The sequence below is a fragment of the Anolis carolinensis genome, chromosome 1 (assembly GCF_035594765.1).
Source record: "Anolis carolinensis isolate JA03-04 chromosome 1, rAnoCar3.1.pri, whole genome shotgun sequence".
Taxonomy (NCBI): domain Eukaryota; kingdom Metazoa; phylum Chordata; class Lepidosauria; order Squamata; family Dactyloidae; genus Anolis; species Anolis carolinensis.
The window spans coordinates 48,106,480-48,127,451 of NC_085841.1; the positions used below are offsets into that span (position 1 = coordinate 48,106,480).

Consider the following 20,972-nt stretch of genomic DNA (forward strand, 5'->3'; position numbering starts at 1 on the left):
TCTAAATTGGTATCTGAGAGGACCCTTGATTCATTGTGTCAGGTTTTTTCAACTAAAGGCTTGCAGTACTTTGAAGCAGTAGAAGGATGCTACTGCAACTACTGTGCAGTTATAAACATTTATATAGCACAATCTTGATGTTGAAAGTGATTAACTTATTTTAGATCCATAACCCTTAGAACAGATGTGCAGGGTGGGCACTTACCGTCCGCCCCCCCCGCCCCCCCCCCCCCATACTGCTTTCTGTTGCCGTTAATTGGTTCCACGCATTCTGATTTTCTTCTCTGTACCTTGCCTAAGGCTGCTTTTGCTTGCATTCCTTCACCCAAGTGTGAGAATTGCTAATTAGCTGAAAACTGAGCCATAAAGTGGTTAATCAGGAGATCAGTAGAATTGTTTTCCCAATGTAATGATTGGACGCAATAACTTCTCTCCCCGGTTCTTTCCTTTTCTCCCTGGGATGGGCAACTGACATTCGTGCTGTATCAAGAAATGTCTGTTGGTGATCTGGATTCGATACATCTCATCCGTCTAATAGGAGAGCCAATCTAGGGGGGTGCTTGGTCATTCTCAGCCTGGTTTCTGGCTTTTTGCACACAGCAGTACAAGCAGTGCAGAAAGGAACAGGAAAAAGAAGGTATATTGATTGACAATGCTTTTTCATCAGCTCGCCAATGAGTACAATGCCCATACATGCCCATAGCAGTAGCTCAGTGGCAGAGAAGTTGCTCAGCATATAAATCAGTGGTTCTCAACCTTCCTAATGCCGTGACCCCTTAATACAGTTCCTCATGTTGTAGTGATCCCTCAACCATAAAATTATTTTCGTTGCTACTTTATAACTGTAATTTTGCTACTGTTATGAATCATAATGTAAATATCTGATATGCAGGATATACAGTATTCACAGGACCAAATTTAGCACAAATACCTGATACACCCAAATTTGAATACTGATGGGGCTGGTGGGGGGGGGGGGGAGGGAGAATAATTTTGTCATTTGGTGGTTTTGAGGGAAACTGGCCTCGGCATTTTAGAGTTGTAGGTATTGGGATTTATAGTTCACATAAATCAAAGAGCATTCTGAACACCAATGATGGAACTGAACCAAACTTGGTACACAGAATTCCCATGCCCAACAGAAAATACTGGAAGGGTTTGGTGGTTTAGTTTTGGAGTTGTAGTTCAACTACATTGAGAGAGCACTGTGGACTCAAACAATGATGGATCTGGACCAAACGTGGAACAAACACTCAATATGCCCAAATTTGAACATTGTTAGAGTTTGGGGAAAATGGATCTTGACATTTGGGAGTTGTAGTTGCTGGGATTTATAGTTCACCTACAATCAAAGAGCCCCTTGAACCCCACCAACGATAGAATTGGGCCAAACCTCCCACACAGAACCCCCATGACCAACAGAAAATACTGGTCTTTGGCGACCCTCTGACACCCCCTCGCAACCCCCAGGGATCCCGACCCTCACATTGACAAACTCTGATATAGATGATATTGACTTAACATCTTCTGCTAAGGATGTCAGCACTCCCCGGGAAAGGGAGTGAGCAACTGCATCATGTCTGGGGGCCATGTTTAAGACCTAAACCCCTCCATATGGAATAGGGATAACAAAAGAAACTTGGCAACACCTGTAAGATTTATCAGTATTTAATTTCACATGAGTTTTTGTTGATATAAACTAACGTATTCAGATGCAATACCAAAACTCATGCAAAAATAAAAAGTTAATTTTAAAGCTGCTGCCAGATTTCTCCCCCCCCCCCCTTCTTATGCTACAAGAAGCGTGACTGCATCACTGCCATCTCTTGTTTTTGCATCTTTACATTTGGAGGTATCTGGGCGCAGCAGTTTACTGTACTCTCCTTTTTGGGACAGAAAAAGACCAGTTTGAGATTCTGGAAATTTGGGGCGCTTGCACTGGGCTAGATGGACCAGTAGTTCTAAGCAATTGCTTCGTTTCAGCAAACGAATACAGCATTTTTATCATAAATGGATAGAACCAGAGCCTGGAAATGTTATCTTTTTTGGACTATAATTCCCCGTACCTCCTGGAAAAGTTGCAATTCCAGGCTCTGGATAGAATCTCTTTCATCCCTAGCATAACAAAAATGAGAGGGGGGGGGGATTCCCTGTGGCATTTTCCCTTAAGAAGCTGTCTCACTTCCAAAGCATTCTTCCCATCCTTGATTAGCCCAGCTCTTGTGCTTCGGCTGTGCCTCCCTCTCTTTCTCGCTCTCTTGTCTCTCCACTTTACTGGAAAATAAATTAGCAGACTAATTAGATGACTATCTTAAGCAGCCAGCAGTTGCTTCCTGCCACAACTCCAGCTGAATACAAGATGATCACAGCAGTTCAGAGTATCCACTTGGGACCCCGAATTGCCCTGGTTAATTCGTCTGTTCCACCCCAGGCAGGTCCCTGGGCCACTTCCAACATCAATTTGGGGGGGGGGGGGGTCTACGTGTGGCTTCGTGAGCAGATAAAACAGTGACAGAGTGACTGCAGTTGATATCTTCTTTCCTGGGAAACAGACAGAAAGCTGTATATCTGCATCCCAAGATTTGTTTCAGTTAAGCAATGGGTGGATGCTAGTAGTTAGGTACCAGATGCTGTTGGACTACAATGCCTATCACCTGAGCCAGCATAGTCACTGGGGAGGACTGCTAAGGACAACATTTAAGTGACTTTTTAAGCCTTCTTTGGAGGCTTTTAAGCCGAGGCTGGATGGCCATCTGTCGGGAGTGCTTTGAATGAGATTTTCCTGCTTCTTGCAGGAGGTTGGACTGGATGGCCTGTGAGGTCTCTTCCAACTCTACGATTCTACGATTCTATGATTCTATGGCTATTGTAACTTGCCAATTCCTGAACTGAAAGGGAGGTAACATCTTGCCAAGCTTGAGTGCCCGAAGCCCATATCAGCAACCTATTTCACTAAAAAAAACACTTTGAGGAACAGATGTAATGGGTCAGGGCTTCCTTTTATCCATAGAGGAGACAGCCAACAGTTTTAAATGCCATGGCAACCATCCCTTTCATACATCTTTCTGCTCCTGGATTGGTAATTAAGTTCAGAGGTGAAGTGGTGTTCTTCAAAGGGCTGGATATTATTGTCCTGTGGACTCCGATTAATGATCTCTTGTCTAAATGGATCAATTTCTTTTTTTTTCTTAAAGCTGCTGGACACCAACTAATACATCCCATTTGTTTTGTTCAAAAAGTTGTAGTGTTTGTACCTGTGGTGGATAAAATGTAGATGTGTGTTTTAAAAGCATATAACTTTTTTATAGTTTGGAGTGCTTGGGAAAGTTGCTTTTTCAAATGTCAGCTTCCAGGATTGGCTACCAGCCAGCATGGACACCAACACTGCCAATGCTGGTTGAGGGATTCAGGGAGTCTTGGCCCAAAAAACTAACTTTCCAAGCTCTGCCTTGGAGTTACTGAAAAACTGAATTTCAGTTAGGCCTTATGCTTATGTATGTTTGAAAGAAGGGAAAAGTGAAGCATACCAATCTCTTTTTAAAAGATTTTTATTGATACATCCATTCAATTAACAAACTTTTGCCATACAAGTTTTATCTCAATATATGTTATTCCAAAAGTCTCTTTACCTTATATGACGCTTATATATTCCTTAAATGTGTATCACCTGTTACCCATGCCCTCCCCCCTTTTCCCCCCTCCCTCCTGGAATAGCAATTCCAAATGATGTCATTGCATCAATTTAACCGTGTGGAAAGCCTGGCTCAAAATGCTATATCTATCATCTCCGTTGTTTTGGTCGGTTAAAATAGACCATTTCCTATACCAGTCTTGTTTTGTATGACTGTTCATATATTTGTTTTTCCTTTGATTAATGAAATCATTTATTATGTATTCTGAGAGATAAGACCACCACAATAGAGGCAAAGGAAGATAACAATAATTGGTCAGAAATCCTAAAATATATGATAGCCACAATACAGGCTACGATAGCCCAAGGTTAGAGAGACAATATAAGATGGGATCTGGAAGAATACCAGTCTCTTAGGTTCCCTTTTTTCCAGAGGTGGTGCATTTGAGGAGCCTATCACTCTTTGTGGTCTTTTTGTGTGTTTCAGGTAGAAAACCTGGAGGACAAGCTGATGCAATGCAGAGAAGACTTGGAAGAGGTGGATTTTAAGCTCCGGAGAGAAGAAATGACTCCTGAGAGAAGGTATTGCCTGGACCTTTAGGTCTCAGTTGCTCTTGCATGGATGGAATTGTTAATGCACATTTTCTGGACAACCCCGGACAGAGGAGAGACTGAATATTTTCCCATTTAAAGGCTTCCTCTAAAAGGAGGCAATTTTGAATATGAAATCAGTATAGGGCTGAATTATGCTCTTTGTTGTTTTTCCTGCCTCCCATACTGGCTGAATGCATTTTGAGCCCTATTATGCCTTTCGTGTTTCTTTAACTATTTCTCTATGCATTCTCTTTTCAGACTGTCTCTTTGCTACTTCACTGTTTACTTGCTTTTAATATTTGAAGAATGCTTAATGCTTTCACACCTCAAAAATAATTTTCCTTTGCTTTGTAAGTGCTTGGAGAGGTAATTTAAATTTGCTGGCCACCTGTTGCCTGGGGGTGCCAAGTTTTGCAAGAGGATTTATCTGCTAATAAATCGGCATGGTGGCAGTGCAGTGAACATACTTCCAGTATTCCAAACAACAAAATAAGGACCAGCATATGTGCACCAAGATTTTATAAAATAAGACTGAATGTGTCTACATATATGCCATTTTCAGTTCTGGTGACTAAAGTTAGTCTATATGTATAACTATTTCATATTTTGAGTTTTATCTGACCAGATAAAATCTTGTTGCATATTTTCTGGAATTTTCTATTTTGTGGTAGAGTTGTCCCCTCTAAATGAAATAAATACATTTAGTCTCCAAATCTACAGTTGATTGTAATCACAGGTTGAAAAAGTTAGGAGCAGGTGGGGAGCAAGAACTCCAAGTTGGTCTTCCTGGCTATAGAATTCATGATCCAAAAATACTTTTCCTGTCACTGAATGCAATAATAATAATAATAATACTTTATTTGTATTCTGCCCTATCTCCCCAAGGGGACTCAGGGCAGATTCCAGTAAACAGAGACATAAGGCAAACATTCAAAGCCTAGAAACAACAAACACAGATACAGATAAAGGTTTCCCCTTCTGGCTCTGAGGAGCGGTGCTCATCTCTGGCTCTGGGGTTTGGTGCTCATCTCCATTTCTAAACTGAAGAGCCTGCGTTGTCCATAGACATCTCTTAGGTCGTGTGGCCAGCATGACTGCATGGAGCGCCATTTACCTTCCCGTCAAGGCAGTACCTATTGATCTGCTCACATTTGCATGTTTTCAAACTACTAGGTTGGCAGAAGCTCCCACTATTCCCAAGGGTTACCACTCACCTTGCCCCCATTTTCCGGCTATAAAAAGAAGGAAGGATAAGTACTTCACTGGTGACACCAGTCTGGTGTAGTTACACCATCCCGATTATACCAGTTAGGATCCATGTAGGAGGCATATACAAGCTGCTTTTCCCAAGGACCTGAAGCATGTGCAAAAAGGGAACTATACTTTTAAAACTGCTCCATGGATCCAAATAATTTAATTGGGTTGTACCTTTTTGGGATGCTCTATCTCTATATTTCCTCCATCAATGAGGGGACTGAAATGACCTGCAAGACCTCTTCACCTCCATGATTTCAAGACCAATAGTTTTGAGCACTCCTCATCTTCACAGTAGTTCTCTCTTCGCAGCAACATAGTACAAGAAACATATATGTGTTCCAGCTATAGCTTTTGCAGGGTTTCCTGGAGCAATTGTTCCAGTTGTGCCATTGACAGCCAGTAGCTGCTGAGCCTCTGCTTGAAGGCCTCCAACAAAGAAGGTTCCACTCAGCCCTGGGTATCTGATGACATTGTCAAACTGCACTTCACTTTGACACTGTCCTCGTAATGTTCAACTGAAATCTGTTCTCCTATCACTCAAGCCCTTTTGTGCCTCCCCTCTCTTCTGTGCTGAATGAGCCTATTCAGATGTTTGAAGAACATTGTCATGTTTTCTCTCCTCCACCATTTTGTGCCTTTCCACAAGTGACTTGTTGTCTACGTTCCTCATTACTTCTCCATCTTTGTTGCCCTCCTCTGAACTCACGGTTTGTCTGCCTGCTTCTTGAAGTGCACTGTCCAATTCTGAATACCTTTTTCCAGGTAAGATTGGTCTGGTTTAGGATAAAGTGGAACCATTACCTCTCAGCCAGGTTTCTGGGTTACGTTGCAGTGAAAGAGAAGACAAAACAAAATGGTGATCTAAGTCTTTCAGTCAGCTCTTGTTTTGCAGGTGGGGCTGCACATACTCTGCATGTGCTTGTGGGAGTTTGACCTTTGCACTTTTTGAAGCTTTGCTAAATATGAGGAGCAGCAAAGGGCTGTCTAGAGTACTGAAAATCTACTTGCCAGCCATTGAGGGGAAACAGCAGGAACATTAGATGAGAGAACTTACATTTTATCTTGTTTCTTTTCATTACCCTTTCCCAGCTACTTTCCCACAAAGGAATGGCAGCATTCAGGAGAAGGATTAAAGAGTACCTGCTACAACTTTGTTGCAAATTCTCCCTTGCTTTACACTTGTTTGATGAAGACCCAGTTCCACTCGTAGAGGTATCATTCTGACCTTATATAGCTTGCAGAATTTATTGAGCATTTCCCTATGTGCTTTCAAGCTTGGATTTGCTATCATAAGGACTAGAATAATGATTTTTTTTAAAAATAAACTTTAGCAAAGATTCACAGGAAAGTGCTTCATAAATATTAACGACTAAATCTGATTACTTAATCTCAGAAGAAACCCACTGAATCAGTGGGATTACTTATGGATTTACTATTGAAAAATGTATTCCTTCGGATATTACTGTAATTGGAACTAGCAATTACTAGTTAGGCTTGTATCTTTTTTCCAGTTGTAAAGCTCCTTACAAGTTTCCTCCTTACTGCTTAATTTTCTTAAAGATATGTCAAAACAGTGTCAAAACACTGTAACTGCTCATTTTTACTTTTTTGGAAACATAGGCATAGCCAATGGAATAGCTGCTCCTGTTGCAGTGGCAGAATCTAGAACAACATTATTCAAAACATATGTATAGATTTAGACCTGGCTAGGAAAGTGTATTATTTTCCAAGCTCCAATTAATACTGGGTCCATAGCAAATTTGGGGTTGTAAGATGTAGACCTAAAGAGAAGACCTGGATTTTGTTCTGATTCTTACGCTTTCTTTTCCCTGCAATTCTTTACTGTTTTCTTTTATCACACCACCAGTAGAGCCTTGAGAATCTAATCAACTTTTGTCCTTATGAGTCGCTGACTGACACCTTTCTCTTAAAACAGAATAAGAGGCATCGAGCTGCCATCATTCTTTGTTTCTTTCCCAAGCATTAGTTTAACCATATGTGATGGTGTTGCCTTGTACATAGTCAAGCGTCCAGCTACATTCTGTTGGTGGTTGAGCAGAGCAGTACAACAACATCATGTTATACATTCCATTATACTATACCTCTGATAAGGGGAGGAAAAGGAGGCTGTGGCCAAGATCCAACATGTGTGCTTTTCTCTGCATGTGATATTGTGTGTCCTCCTGCTACCTGGGAACTGTGAAACCCCAAAAGGTCCCCTTGTCGCTGTTGCTTACCTGTCAGGAAGAGAGGAAGGAGGAAGACAGCGCAGAAGGAGCTGGTCTCAGTTTGGATGGAGCAGGGGAACTGAGAATGTGATCACAAATGGAGTGCATCTTTAATTACTTTCCCTCAAGAGCCTAAGCAGGCAGACCTTCATTGTCTGAATGACTTCACCCTCCCTATGCTGAGGAGGAAGAGTAGCAACCCTTCCTGGGGCTTGACGGCTGCTGGACATGGGAGATTTCTGGACAGAGCTCAAGGGGCACAACAGTAGCCCTTTATATCTCATCCCAAAATTTAGACATTCATAAGATGCGCTTAGGCACATGTAAGTCACTAATACTGGGGTATCAAACTCATTTTCTTCAAGGGCCACATCAGCGTTATGCCTTTAAAAGGTTGTTGAATCCATGGACAGATAATCTATAGATACAGAGCACCCACTATATATTTTTTTACATAGTGGTTGATGCACTTTAGTTTTTACTCAGCTTGGGGTCCCCAGATGTTATTGAATGGCAACTCCCATCACTTTCGATTATCTCCCATGTGGACAGGGGATAATGGGAATTGCAATGCCACAGTACTTGTGGCTCTGAAGTTAGGGAAAAGTTAAAGGACATTTTATCCACATTGTATCTAAACACAAACCCACTGTCCTGACTAAACACAACAAACTGCAGCCTTCCAGCTGTTACTGTATCACAACTTCCATCAGCTCTATTCATGATTTCAGATGATGATGAGGTATACAGGAGTTGTAGTCCAGCCTCTGGAGGGCCACATAAAAGGAGATGATGGGCCGGATTCCACCAGCAGGCCTTGAGTTTACCACATATGCACTAACAGAATGCCAGCCACCAAGTGGTAGTTGCACCATTAACATCTGTTTTTGCCCGATTTCAAAAGTGGGGAATATGTGACCCTCCAGAGTTGTTGACTGCATCCCCATCTTCGTTCACTCACTGACTGGAGCTGATGGAACTTGAATTAACCAACATTTTTAGACGGCAATGTATTACCCATCCCTAAAGTACAATCTGCAAGGCGGGGGCAGGGGATAGACTGATTGGAGCATTCGTTTGGTTGGTTACTGAACATACTGTGAAAAATTGAGCTCTATTTCTTTCTAATCTTCAAGGTTTCCACTGTAATTTTCCCAGTCTCTTTTTTCTTATGGTAACTGTTCAGTTGCTGCTTTAGAATTTGCTGAATGTGTCTGTTTTCTAACAGGTTGATATCTCTATTTCTTCATCCTCTGATGTGCTTCTAAGAGTCCCTCTTTTCCCTTTCCCAACATTAACACATCTTATGCTCTTTCCTTAACTCACTCTGCAGTCTGTTTTGGCTCTGTTTTCATTCTGGCTGCTGCTTTATTCTCGGGAGAAACAAAACCCTATTATGCTCACTGCCATTCCCAACTATACCACAGAGCTTGCTCGGAACTGGCAGATAATTTGCTGGTGCATGTTTATTTCTAGCCACACCAAAGCTGTTCTGTCCTCCCTGCTGTAATGGAGCCATTGCTGCAGGTGTATTTTCAGGCGATTTGTTTTGTTCTCGTGCTTTAAAAACTGGATTAATTAATCATCCAGTGTGCAGCTAACAATGCAAGCCCTGGATTTATCCTTCTCATTGGAAAATGTAACATTGCTGTTGAGCTGCTAGCACGTCTTTTAGAATGAGGCATGATAACCAGAGGCACAGTGGAAGTAATATGCCAAAGTTTCTTGACTGCAATATTCCATGTACCTGTACATACAACTTACTACACTGAAGTAAATGTAAGACATCTCTTTGCACATGAAGCTCATCAGAGCTACTTATTTAATATTCTTCAAATTGAGAGAAAGGGGCAAGAAATTTCATTTTGTGAGAGTTTCTCTGAGAACATTCCATGGATTCAAGACCATTCTACCCTAAAGTTATCTTAAAAACCTCTCAAAAGGAGCAGGCTTGGATGGAGCTTTCCTAAATAGTAGATTAGGTAATGATCACATGCCTGACCTTTACTATCACAGAATGTAGCTGTAGCTATCACTGGACTCAGTGTTCCTGTATGAAGTTGTTTTTTTAAAATACTAGAAAGATATAGTTAGCTAAAACCCTGCTCTCACACATACTAGTTTTATATAAAGGAGTGTTCATTTGTTACATGATCACCAGTAGAGCCTAATGTGGCACAATAGACCCTGAATACTGTTGGTAGCACCTTCTAGAACAGACACAATTATTGAATGGTAAGTCAATAATTACATAAATCTCAGCGATTTGTTGTCTCTAGCCTCATTAGCATCCAGGGAATAAGCTTCTCAGTTGACCGGCTGTGTCACAAAACTTTAATCTGTGTATCAAAGTATTTTTTCTATCAACCTTTCCTTGTATATTATTTTTTTTTCCCCAGAGTAGCTAAAAAATCCCCCTCTTATTCTTGCAGAGAATCACTGGAGAAAGAGAAAAGCCTGCTAACAAGCAAAGCTGAAGCATATGGTAAGAAATGTGTCATGGTCATTTCTTTTGAAACTACAATCACATAAAATACGTCTTGAATTGCATTTGATATAGTAGACTCAGGAAACAGAAGCAGAAAAATTGAAATAATTCATTCAACTATGCTTGAGGGGGGAGTGTTAATAGATGTATCTAAGGACTTCATCCCACAAGCAAGTGGAGTCTTACCCCATTCCCTCCTGTCTTTCCCTGTCTTCTGGGATGGCCAGCCATCCCACGTGCTTACCGTGTTGATGCCCGTATTTCTTTCATTTTTCTCCATTTGGGGCCGACTGCTGAAGATGGGTTTAGGGCTCCATTTCCACGTGCTGAAGAAATGGAGCTCCAAGGAGTCCCACCTGAAAGGCCCTTACATCATGTAGGGTCCCCGTCCCCCCAACGCGCATGGCAACAGAGTCCTGAACCCATGGGATGAAGTCCTTAAATGACTTATTTTAACATGGTAAGAACCAGGGCTGGTATCCTTCCTCATGTTGCTTGTTTAAAGTTTCCATCAGCTCCAGTCTGTCTGGCCAGTGAAGAAAGATGATGGGCACAGAAATTATTTGCAGGGCTAAAGGTCCTGAGTGCTCCTTGCCAGAGAACATTAGAAAGCAACACTAAAAAATCAAGAGTGGGTGGTCAAAAGATATACAGTTCTGTTTAAATAGCACAGCTATTTCTCAGAATTGAAGATGCTGACTATTTCAGCTTTGAATGCTAAGCTTTTGAATTTGTTTTTTTAAAGCAGGGCTATTTATGTGTTACTTTCAGACTTGAGAGGGAAGGGGGAGGGAGGGAAGGAAAGAAGGATGTTAATCCCCATTTATACAGGGGAAAGTGGAGAAGGAAGAGGAGAGCAGACCTCTTGTGGTTATTACTCTTCCTGGATTATAATCAACTCAACATATTCAGATTGTAAAGTATCAGTCCACAATATCAGGTTAGGAACTGGGAATAACTTTATAGTCAAGGATTATAATCCTGAATGAAGAACCCAACCTGGCATTCATAACTGAAGCTTGGTTAGGCAAGAATAAGCAGGGCCAGTTTGACTCCTTCAATTTGCAGTGAATCTGCAGGCAAGAGCCTATAAACATGGATGTAGGAGTCATAAGAAAACTTCCTGTTGTTAACGACCTCAGTGTCTAATGGAGTCAGTCTCCTACTTTAGAAATTTTCAAACAGAGGCTGGATGGCCATCTTTTGGGAGTGCTTTGATTGTGTATTTCTGCATGACAGGATGTTGGAGGGGATGGCCATTGTGGTTTCTTCTAGCTGTATGATTCTGTTCTTGATTTGAGTAAACCTATGGAATCAATTGAATTTATTTATTTGTTGACTTACCATTCACAAATAGACCTAGAATCATAGAATTGTAGAGTTGGAAGAGACCTCATGGGCCATCCAGTCCAACCCCCTGCAAGAAGCAGGAAAATCTCATTCAAAGCACCCCCGACAGATGGCCAGCCTCTGCTTAAAAGCCTCCAAAGAAGGAGCCTTCACCACAGTCCGGGGCAGAGAGTTCCACTGCCGAACAGCTCTCACAGTGAGGAAGTTCTTCCTGATGTTAAGGTAGAATCTCCTTTCCTGTAGTTTGAAGCCATTGTTCTGCGTCCTAGTCTCTAGGGCAGCAGCAAACAAGTTTGCTCCCTCCTCCCTATGACTTCCCTTCACATATTTGTATATGGCCATCATGTCTCCTCTCAGCCTTCTCTTCTGCAGGCTAAACATACCCAGCTCTTTAAGCCACTCCTCAAAGGGTTTGTTTTCCAGACCCTTGATCATTTTAGTCGCCCTCCTTTGGATGCTTTCCAGCTTGTCAACATCTCCCTTCAACTGTGGTGCCCAGAATTGGACACAGTATTCCAGGTGTGGTCTGACCAAGGCAGAATAGAGGGGGAGCATGACTTCCCTGGATCTAGACGCTGTACCCCTATTTATGCAGGCCAGAATCCCGTTGGCTTTTTTCACCACCACATCACCTAATAATAATAATAATATAATTCAATTTTAAAAAGTAATGATCATGGTTTAAAGTATAAAAAGGCAATATACTCCTTACAGTTGCTACACTTGTGCGCAATTGGGCAGGACCCACCCTCCCAAACAATTGTGAGTACAGTGTTCCCTCACTTATCGCGGGGGTTAGGTTCCAGGACCACCTGCAATAACTGAAAATCTGCAAAGTAGGGATGTTATATATTTATACATTATTTTTGTAGTTATACACTATTTTAAGTTTTTATCAAACAATTGTGTGTTGATAAATCGCCTCCTTCTCCCTTCCTTAGCCTGTAAATCATAATTTTTATGATTTATAGTATTATTTTAGTTTATTGAAAAACCGTGAAACAGCGAATCTGCAAAAAGGGAACTGCAAAGTAGTGAGGGAACACTGTATACATCTGTATTAAGATGTCTTGTTTCACAACCTCCAAAATGGTGGGACTGAAATAGACAGAAAATTGAGATTAGAACTCTGTTGATTTGACACTTAGCCTAATTGTCTCCTTGGCTGTGGTGTTGATTTTCCACAAACTGATTGTTCTAGGAGAGTTCAGAATTACATGGCCATGGACCTGCCTCAGTTAATATCTGGTCCTGTCTGAAGGCACATTCATGATCTAATTTTGTTGCCCAGGAAGGAAGATATAGCTTATCCTGTTCTAAGGAAGATCCTGCATTAAGAGTAAGCTCAAGGGTAATCACCAAGGTCTGTATGGTTTTGATGGATGAGTTTCATCTTCTTAAGAAATAATGTGGAGATGTTTGGAGGAGTGAAGCCAGCCATTTGTTTGATGCACCCTTACTCATCCTGACTGGTAAGACTAGTCAAAAGGAAGCCAGCCAGTTGGGTTATGAAGATTGTAAAAGCTACATTGTAAAAGGACCTTGTGAGCATTCCTCTAACAGAAGCTGCTGTTAAGACCATTACTGAAGAAACCATCGCTAGATTAGAGTCTTGCTGTGCTAAATAACTGTCAGCCGGTCTCCAATCTTCTTTTTCAAACCAAGAAGTGAAATGGCTGGTAGCAAAACAATTCCAGTCTTCGTTGCATGAAGTTGATCTTTGCGTCCTACCAACCTGAAATCAGATTTGATTGGTAGATAGTTTACATTGAGAACTGGAAAGGGTGTGTGTCTCACTGTTGGTTCTGCCTTATGTCGTCCAGACTTCTCATTCCCAGAATAGCCACCTATGCCTACCCACAACATCAGTGCAATAAGTGAATTGATTTGACGTATCTATCTCGGGCATGGGCAAACTTCAACAACCGGTAGGCTGTTAGGAATTGTGGAAATCCAAGACACCTGTAGAGCCGAAGTTTGCCCATGCCTAATCTATCTCCTGGTCTTTGTCTTAACCCTTCACTTTTCTACAGAACAGTACTCTAGGCCAGGGCTTCTTAAACTTTTTCAACTTGCAACCACTTTTTGTCCAAGACATTTTTATGTGACCCTGGGTATATATGCGTATAAAGTAGGTTTAAAAATTAAAGGGTTTTTAAAAATATTGTATGGTGGCTGCGGAGGTCAGGCCGCAGCCGCGGAGGCAGGAAGGCCACGCCTGGGTGGATGTGCCTCAACAGTGCCCCCTAGAGGATGGCGCCTTCAGAAACCTCATACTTCGCCTAATGGTTGAACCACCCCTGGTTCCAGGACCCACAATGGATATCGAAACCCATGGATGCTCACATACTATGTTATATAAGGGTCTTGTAAAATGAATCAAAGTTTGAGATATATATTCAAGTGGTTGAATTCATGGATGCAGAGGGCCTATCGTATTGCAAGTCAAACTCTGCAGATATATTAAGATGCACTCCTTAAAATAACAAAATAAATCCTTCAAGCAAGGGGGCTCTTGGGGAGAAGGAAGGACAATAAATGCCTGGCAGGAGTTTCCTCCTGCTCCCTTACATACCTCCTTTGTCTTTCCTCATTTCACCTCTCCCTCCCTCCTTCCCCCCAAATCTTAAACTGCTTTCTTTAAAGGGTCCCATTTGGGGTCGGGACTCACATTTTAGGAAGCTCTGCTCTATGAACTCAAATACAACTCATACCTTTTTTTACTTATACAGGACTGGCGTCATTCCTGCTACTATAGCATTTGATATCTATCAAATAGCCTCTTCTCCACTGAGGTAGTTTTCGTTCTATTAGTTTCAGAATGTCAAACACACCTAAAAGCTTTATATCCTTTAGGGGGGAGAGAATTTTCCTTTAATGAATCAATACAAATTAAGTACACTAACATATCTTGATAAAATAGGTTATTGGCTGTAGCTGCAGAAACAGGTGGTCAAGCTCTTGTTGGGAGCATCATACCAAAGAAATCATAGTAGAGTGCTTTGCACTCAAGCAGGAATGAGCACGTTGCAGCCCTTGATTCATATGCAGTCCATGGCCCCTATTTTTGTGTCCCCCTCCCTTGTCCTCTGTCAATTTTTTAAAAGCATGATTTTTCAGTAATAGAGTCAAGAAGAGTATGCAGTGGGACAAAAGGGAACCATTTGGATAAAGTTTTTGGTTCAGGAGGCTCTAAAGATTTAAGAGGATAATGGAAGTGATTGCTTCAGACTGTGGTTGAAAACTCCTGCCCCATGAAGATACACGGTTGAGTTGTGCGCGGAACCGTTTTCCTTTGTTTCATCCGTTTTTTTGTTACTTCTGTTACCTTTGGAAGCACATAATGGAAAGGACCCTCCCCATACAAAAATCAGCTCAACACGAAAGCAAGCGGGAGCTGATCCTGGCTCCTCGCCTGCTTTTCATGAGCACATGGCACTCCATGCCTCCTTGCCTTGGAAAGAATGTGTGTGTGGTGTGCAGGCCCAGAAAGCGTGTGTGCCTGCCTGCAGCTGGGCACCTCCTCCAGAGTAAGAATGAGAACTTGCCTCCTTGCCTTGGAAAGAGTGTGTGTGTGTGGCCTATAGGCCCAGAAATCACGCACACCTGCCTGCAGCTAAGAGCCTTATCTAGAGTAAAAACAGAACTTGCCTCCTTGCCTTGGAGAGTGTGTGGTTTGCAGGCCCAGAAAGGGCTTGTGGCTACCTGCAGCCAAGCGCCTCTCCTTTAGAGAAACAGGTAGGAAACTTCCTTAAAGTGCTTGTCTGCAGCAGAGCACCTCTCCTCAAGAGTAAAACAGCTTCAATGCCTAAAATTATGGAAAGAGGAGCCTGGGAAGTGCCCCCCCCCCCCAAATAACGGGCCAATGGAAAATAGATCTTTTGACACCCTAGAGCAAAAATCGGTATCTACTCTCCTGATTTTGGGAGGCTCCCAAAAAATGAATCGGGGGCTTACACCAAAAGTCAGTACATGAAATGGGTCAAGGTTTACCCTAAAGGCACAACCTAACGGCAGCATCTTAGGTGCAAGAAGTGATTGATAGAGTTGCAGTGAATAATTGATAGAGACAGCAACAAGGAGTGCACAAAGTCAATAGAGCCTAATTGGGAAAAAGAAAAACACCGGAGTCCCACCATCTCATCAAGAAATGAGCTCTCATTAGCAACTGCAGGGAATGACATTTTCTGAGCAACCAATGAAAAAATAAATTATTTCCTCAGTGGGGCATGTGCATTACATTTGAAATCATGTTCATTGTGGTTGAATAAGAATTCTGCTGTAAGATATTACGGGTGCTGAGAGACCCTTTTTTCCTATAAATTTCTTAGCTTTCATGCTTTTAATTCCTGCCTAAAGTGGGAATTGTATGGCCCACTTGTATGGCCCAATATTCCCATTGATCTGGCTATACTGGCTAAGGCTGGTGAGAATGGCAGTTGAACAAAACCTGGAAAGCTATACAGTTCTTACCTGGTTTAAGTGTAGTCATGTACTGCTGGCTTTTGAAAATGCACAGAAAAGCCAACAAAATTCCCCGCTTTTTAGACCTCTGCCATGTCATAAACTTTGGTTTTAGTTCTGACTATGTTCTTCAGTGCACAGAGAAGGGTTGAGGATCAGCAGTCTCCTTTGCAGGAAAATGACTCCCTCCCACCCCTGAACAGACCCGTATTGTGATACAGAGTGATTGCTTACCTTCATGCTTGCTCATTTCCCTGATGTCTGGAAAGGCTCAGATAATAATTGCTTTCTTTGCCTACCAGATATCCTTGGCTATTTAGGTTGGAGTGCCACCTGCTGGATTATTGTAAATCAGTTTTGTACAGAAAAGAAAGGGCCATTTTTTCTTCTGCTCTCTGGATCTGAATAAGAACCCTGCCTCTTATATGGCTCTTCTACACTATTCATTATATTAAAGTTTACAGTGGCATATAAATACAGGTAAACTCAGGAGAAACCTTTCCAGGTTTTGTGGAAAATCCAGATGTGGTGGTGTGGAAAATCCAGATGTGGTGGTGTGGAAAATTGCTCCTGGCATAACAAAGAACTCCTTGGGGCAGAGGATTCGTATTCTCCCGCCTCGTACACATGAGAAATGTATGTGAAACTCCCTCTTAAGTATCTCAGAGGAAGGACGTTTTAGTTTCTCTGCCACTACCAAGAATCCAGCAGCAGAACATCTTCCTAAGGTTCAAGCTCAATGTGCCTCCAGGTTCTCCTGATATATTTTGATCTTGTTTGTAAGGTTAGGGAAGGGAGCCATGTACCATTTTGGCATAAGGAGAGGCATCCTGTAATAGCCTCCTGTCTGAAATGAGAACTATCAGTCAGCCAAAGACTAGACCTTTTGTCCTTTTTTAATGTAAGGAGTTCCTCTCAGCAAAGCTGCCTTCCTTGGGGAGCGGGTAGTTATAAAGAGACTTCTGCCCAAGCCGTTGTATTAACACCCAAGACTTCCCATTAAAATCATACTCCTCTGGCACTTGCAAGCAGCACTGCGCTCTGACCTCTAATGCTGCTGCAGTCAGCAACAATGACTCTATTGTCAAATAAGCAGTCCCCACCGCCTAACCTCTCCCAGGAGTTACAAAAGCACTGAAATTGTCTTTGAATAGGCTTGATTGCTGCATAGGACCACAAAGCCAGTGTAGGAGAGCAACTGCAGCACAGCCGCTGAGCAGCCCTTGACCTAATCTGAAGCTTGCTTTATTTATTACATTTATATTCCAACCTCCTACTAAAGAATTCAGGGTGGAACACATAAGGGTTATCCCATTTTATCCTCATGTAAGGCTAGATGGAAATGGTTACTACAGATTTAGCCTGTAGCCATGGGCAACTACTGAGCTATTCACCGCCACAGTGAACTCGTGGCAGCTGTTTTCTAAATAATTAGCAAAGGCGTGGAGTCTTCTTTATGAAGTATCTGGGTTGGCAGGCAATTAAATTAGCAGGGAAGCATCCAATTGATGTAGTTAGCAAAGACTGTGCTGGCCCCAGAGCAAAAGAGCATAGACTACTCATGCAGTTCACTAGTCCAGCAGCCACCTGTTTGTGTCATCTAATAATTACTTTTGAGCTGACGGGTTTACTTTAGCTCAAAATAGTCTACAGCACACAGACTGATAAAAAAATTGTTTGCATTTGTCAGTAAGAATATATTAGGGTTCAGCAGGCTTCTGAGAAAATATTTCCATGAACTTTTCCACATTCTGGTCTAGGATCAGTTTTCATCTGTGTTTTTAAGATAAGTTTTTAGGTTGCACCAAGGTCTTCCAATATTCAGCACAGTGGTTTTGCCGGGGTGTCGTACTCATTTTATTGAGGGCCACATCAGCCTTTATGGTTGGGGCATTCAGAGGGCCATTGAATTCGTGGATAGAGAATCTGTGGATACAGAGGGCTATTTGTATTTTTTTACATAGTGGTCAGTGCTCTTTAGTTCTTACTCAGTGTGGGTGTTCAGATGTTGTTGAATGACAACTCATCACTTTTGATTATTCACCATGTGGATTGGACATAATCTTCTTACATTTTAACCACAGCCACTCTAAAAATTGGGGGGGGGGGGGTGAGGTAAAGTATAAATAGAATTAGCAATAATAATTTGGGCTCCAAACTGAATGTTTGTGTCTTATTCTGAGATAGCAAATTGAATCCCAGCATAATCCTCCTAAAGTTATTCCAGAAGTTAAATTACAGCACAACATCTGTGGACATACAGGAAGCCATTTCCCTTTCTTATGTTTGCTGCCTATCTCTCAAAGGATTAATTAGCAAACAGAAACCATACATTGATCATAAGACCTACATCGGTATTGGAGGTCTAACTGTGTAGAGATAATTTATACAATTTGCTTCCACCCTACCGTGACACACAAAGAATTGTTTTACTTCAAATTTGCAAAACAGTACGAAAACTTCAGGCAGACATACATCAAACGCAAAACTCACACAGAACAGGACCCCCAGACTCCAACACAACCTGTAGGCAGTACTATTATATTTTAGACCCTATAATCTGCTTGGTTTGCTTTGAAAAAGTTATACCTCTGTAAGGCATGTAGCAGAATAGAGTTGGACATATATTTGTAATAAAGAGAAATAGAAGATGCTTCTGGCAGTGGACAAATTGCTTAAGAGATGCCTAAAATCCTAGTTTGGTCAGATTTGCTTATATTTGTAAAAAGCTTAAGATCTGGATTTTTTAAAAAGTAATTATATTTTGCCATGGAAGTGACATCCTGACCTTTTTTGGGGGGCTTTTTTTTTCAGAGAAAGAACTAAAAGCCCTTCGCCAAGAGAATCGCAAGATTGTCGCACTTTCAGCTGCCATCGTGCTCTTGGTTGTTGTTATTTACACCTGCTGGACAATGTGATTATTTGATGGTAACCTCTTCCTCCCCTCACCAGACTAACTCGAAGGTTCAGTCAGCTTCCCATGTCACTTTGACACCTCTTAGTCATCACAGGCAATTCATTGCTGACACTTGAAAAAAATTAGCAAAGCACAAACAGTTTCTCAGAAACATGGGGCTTTTTGGTAACAGAGCCGCAGTTACAGGATAGTTTTTGCAAAGGGACAGCAGGATGTCATTTTACTGTGTTTTAGCACCAGGTGAAAACTGTGTTGTTCACACAAGCCTTACTGTGGAGGTCTTCATAATTTTAATGTGATTTTTCTGTTTTATATCTGTTTTTTAATGTGTCTTTGATCTAGTCAGTGAATTTCTGCTACAGAGCAGCCATAGAAGCAGAGTTAATAAATACAATTTACTCTAGTAATCAATAATGTCTTCATTTGTCTGCTCTTAGAAAAACCTCCTGTAATGTCTTGAATGTTCCTGTATCAGTCATTTTAAAGCTGAAGCTTTCTGTCTTGCCTATTTTTTTTTCTTTATGCTTCATCTGCCCACTTCTAGTCCTTGCATCTTTTTCTGCTCATATTGCATGGGCAGGATCCATCTGTAACACAGAACCTATGTCAAATATGAAAGCTGTATTTGTTTATATAGTTCTGTAATGGAACTTAATGTAACAACTCGCCTTCTACTGATCAAACCAAATTTGATAAAGCTTTAGTTGATGCCAAACATGTTTCTAAACCCTAAGGCATTCATAAACCTTTTGAAATATAAGGCAGGGTTTATCTAACAGCAGAGATTGTTCAAGCTGAAAAGATCACTGTTCTTATTGTGAAAACCCAATCTCCCCTTCCGCTTTCTGAAAATGCCTTTGAACACAGAACATGCTCAAACATGCATGCTGTCAGTTCAGCCAGGGCAGCTATACATGTTTCTCTGATTTCTCACTTTCTCACTTGCTTTTTAAACGTCTTGGTTTCTCATCATGCTGTGTGCACTTTTCTTACTCACCCAAGTATTGTATTGATTTCTGAGGTTTTTCTATTTCAGGCTTCTTTAACCTCAATACCTGAACATTCAAAGGCTTTTCTATTGAATAGCTTTGTATGTTCTTCCTCTTTAAAAACGTTTGCTTTCTTATTGCCTGGCCACAACATTTTGACCACACTTTGATGCTGCTCAGCTATCCATGTCTCTATTCTCAGCTGAACTGTTAGACTTGCACAGAGATGGCAGGCTGCTACAGATATTAGAATTTTCAGTACTACTTATTAATGGAACTGGTTTACATTTTTAAGAATTGCATTTTAATCCCTAAATTATTGAAGCCTATAGTCTCACTAGATTGCATATACTCCAGATTACTTATAACCTCATAATCGTAAATGTGTGTTCCTGTGCTTTTAGTCTGGAAACATACACTTCAATCAACTGTGGACTATTTACTCAATTTTGTATATAACTTGTGTGTTTTAATTTTAAGTGGGAGATGTTATAGTTGTTATCTCTAATACTATTTTACTATAATCATCCTTTAAAATCCTCTACAAACTCCCTGAAAGAAAAAGTTCCAAATGTTGTTATTTCTTTGGAGAAATACCTTTGTTTACGCATCTTCCTTTGAGAGTTGTTTACAGTGACAAGACTGCAAAATTCTAGTTATCCTAAAACTACACTTTTTCAGTGAGTTGGGGTCTTGGTATAAGGAAACTTTAGTTGGCTGATTGTATTTTCACTTTTAAGTGCAACACATCATTTTAAACTTCCCTCTGTTCCATTTTTTTAAAAATAAATATATTCTATTGGAAATTACAAATGCCTAGCTCATTTGCTTTGGCTGAAATCAGTTAATTAGTTTAGCTGCTTCATACAGCCACTGTTTTTAAGGAACTGAAAAGAAGTTCTGGAAAAATGATCTACCCCTCCATAAATCAAAGCTCAGAGTCTAGATTCTTGCATCTGCAGGCTAGACATTAAAACCAATCATATCAATTATAGCAGCCTAAATATTATAAATATAGACAGCACTTAGCCTCCCCTACTGCACATAATGGAGC

At 41.2% G+C, this 20,972-nt stretch overlaps 1 protein-coding gene across 2 annotated transcripts in view; it reads left to right on the forward strand.

Annotated features, from left to right (window-relative positions):
* The window catches only part of ccdc167 (coiled-coil domain containing 167), a 41,611-nt gene extending 20,880 nt beyond the window's left edge, over positions 1-20,731 (forward strand). For both annotated transcript variants that reach the window (XM_003215901.4, XM_062973725.1), the window contains 3 exons: positions 4,119-4,213; positions 10,143-10,195; positions 18,827-20,731. In XM_003215901.4, the coding sequence (XP_003215949.2) occupies positions 4,119-4,213; positions 10,143-10,195; positions 18,827-18,930 (252 nt within the window). In that variant the 3' untranslated portion in view covers positions 18,931-20,731. The remainder of the gene's footprint in view (positions 1-4,118; positions 4,214-10,142; positions 10,196-18,826) is intronic.
* The last annotated feature ends 241 nt before the right edge of the window (positions 20,732-20,972 follow it).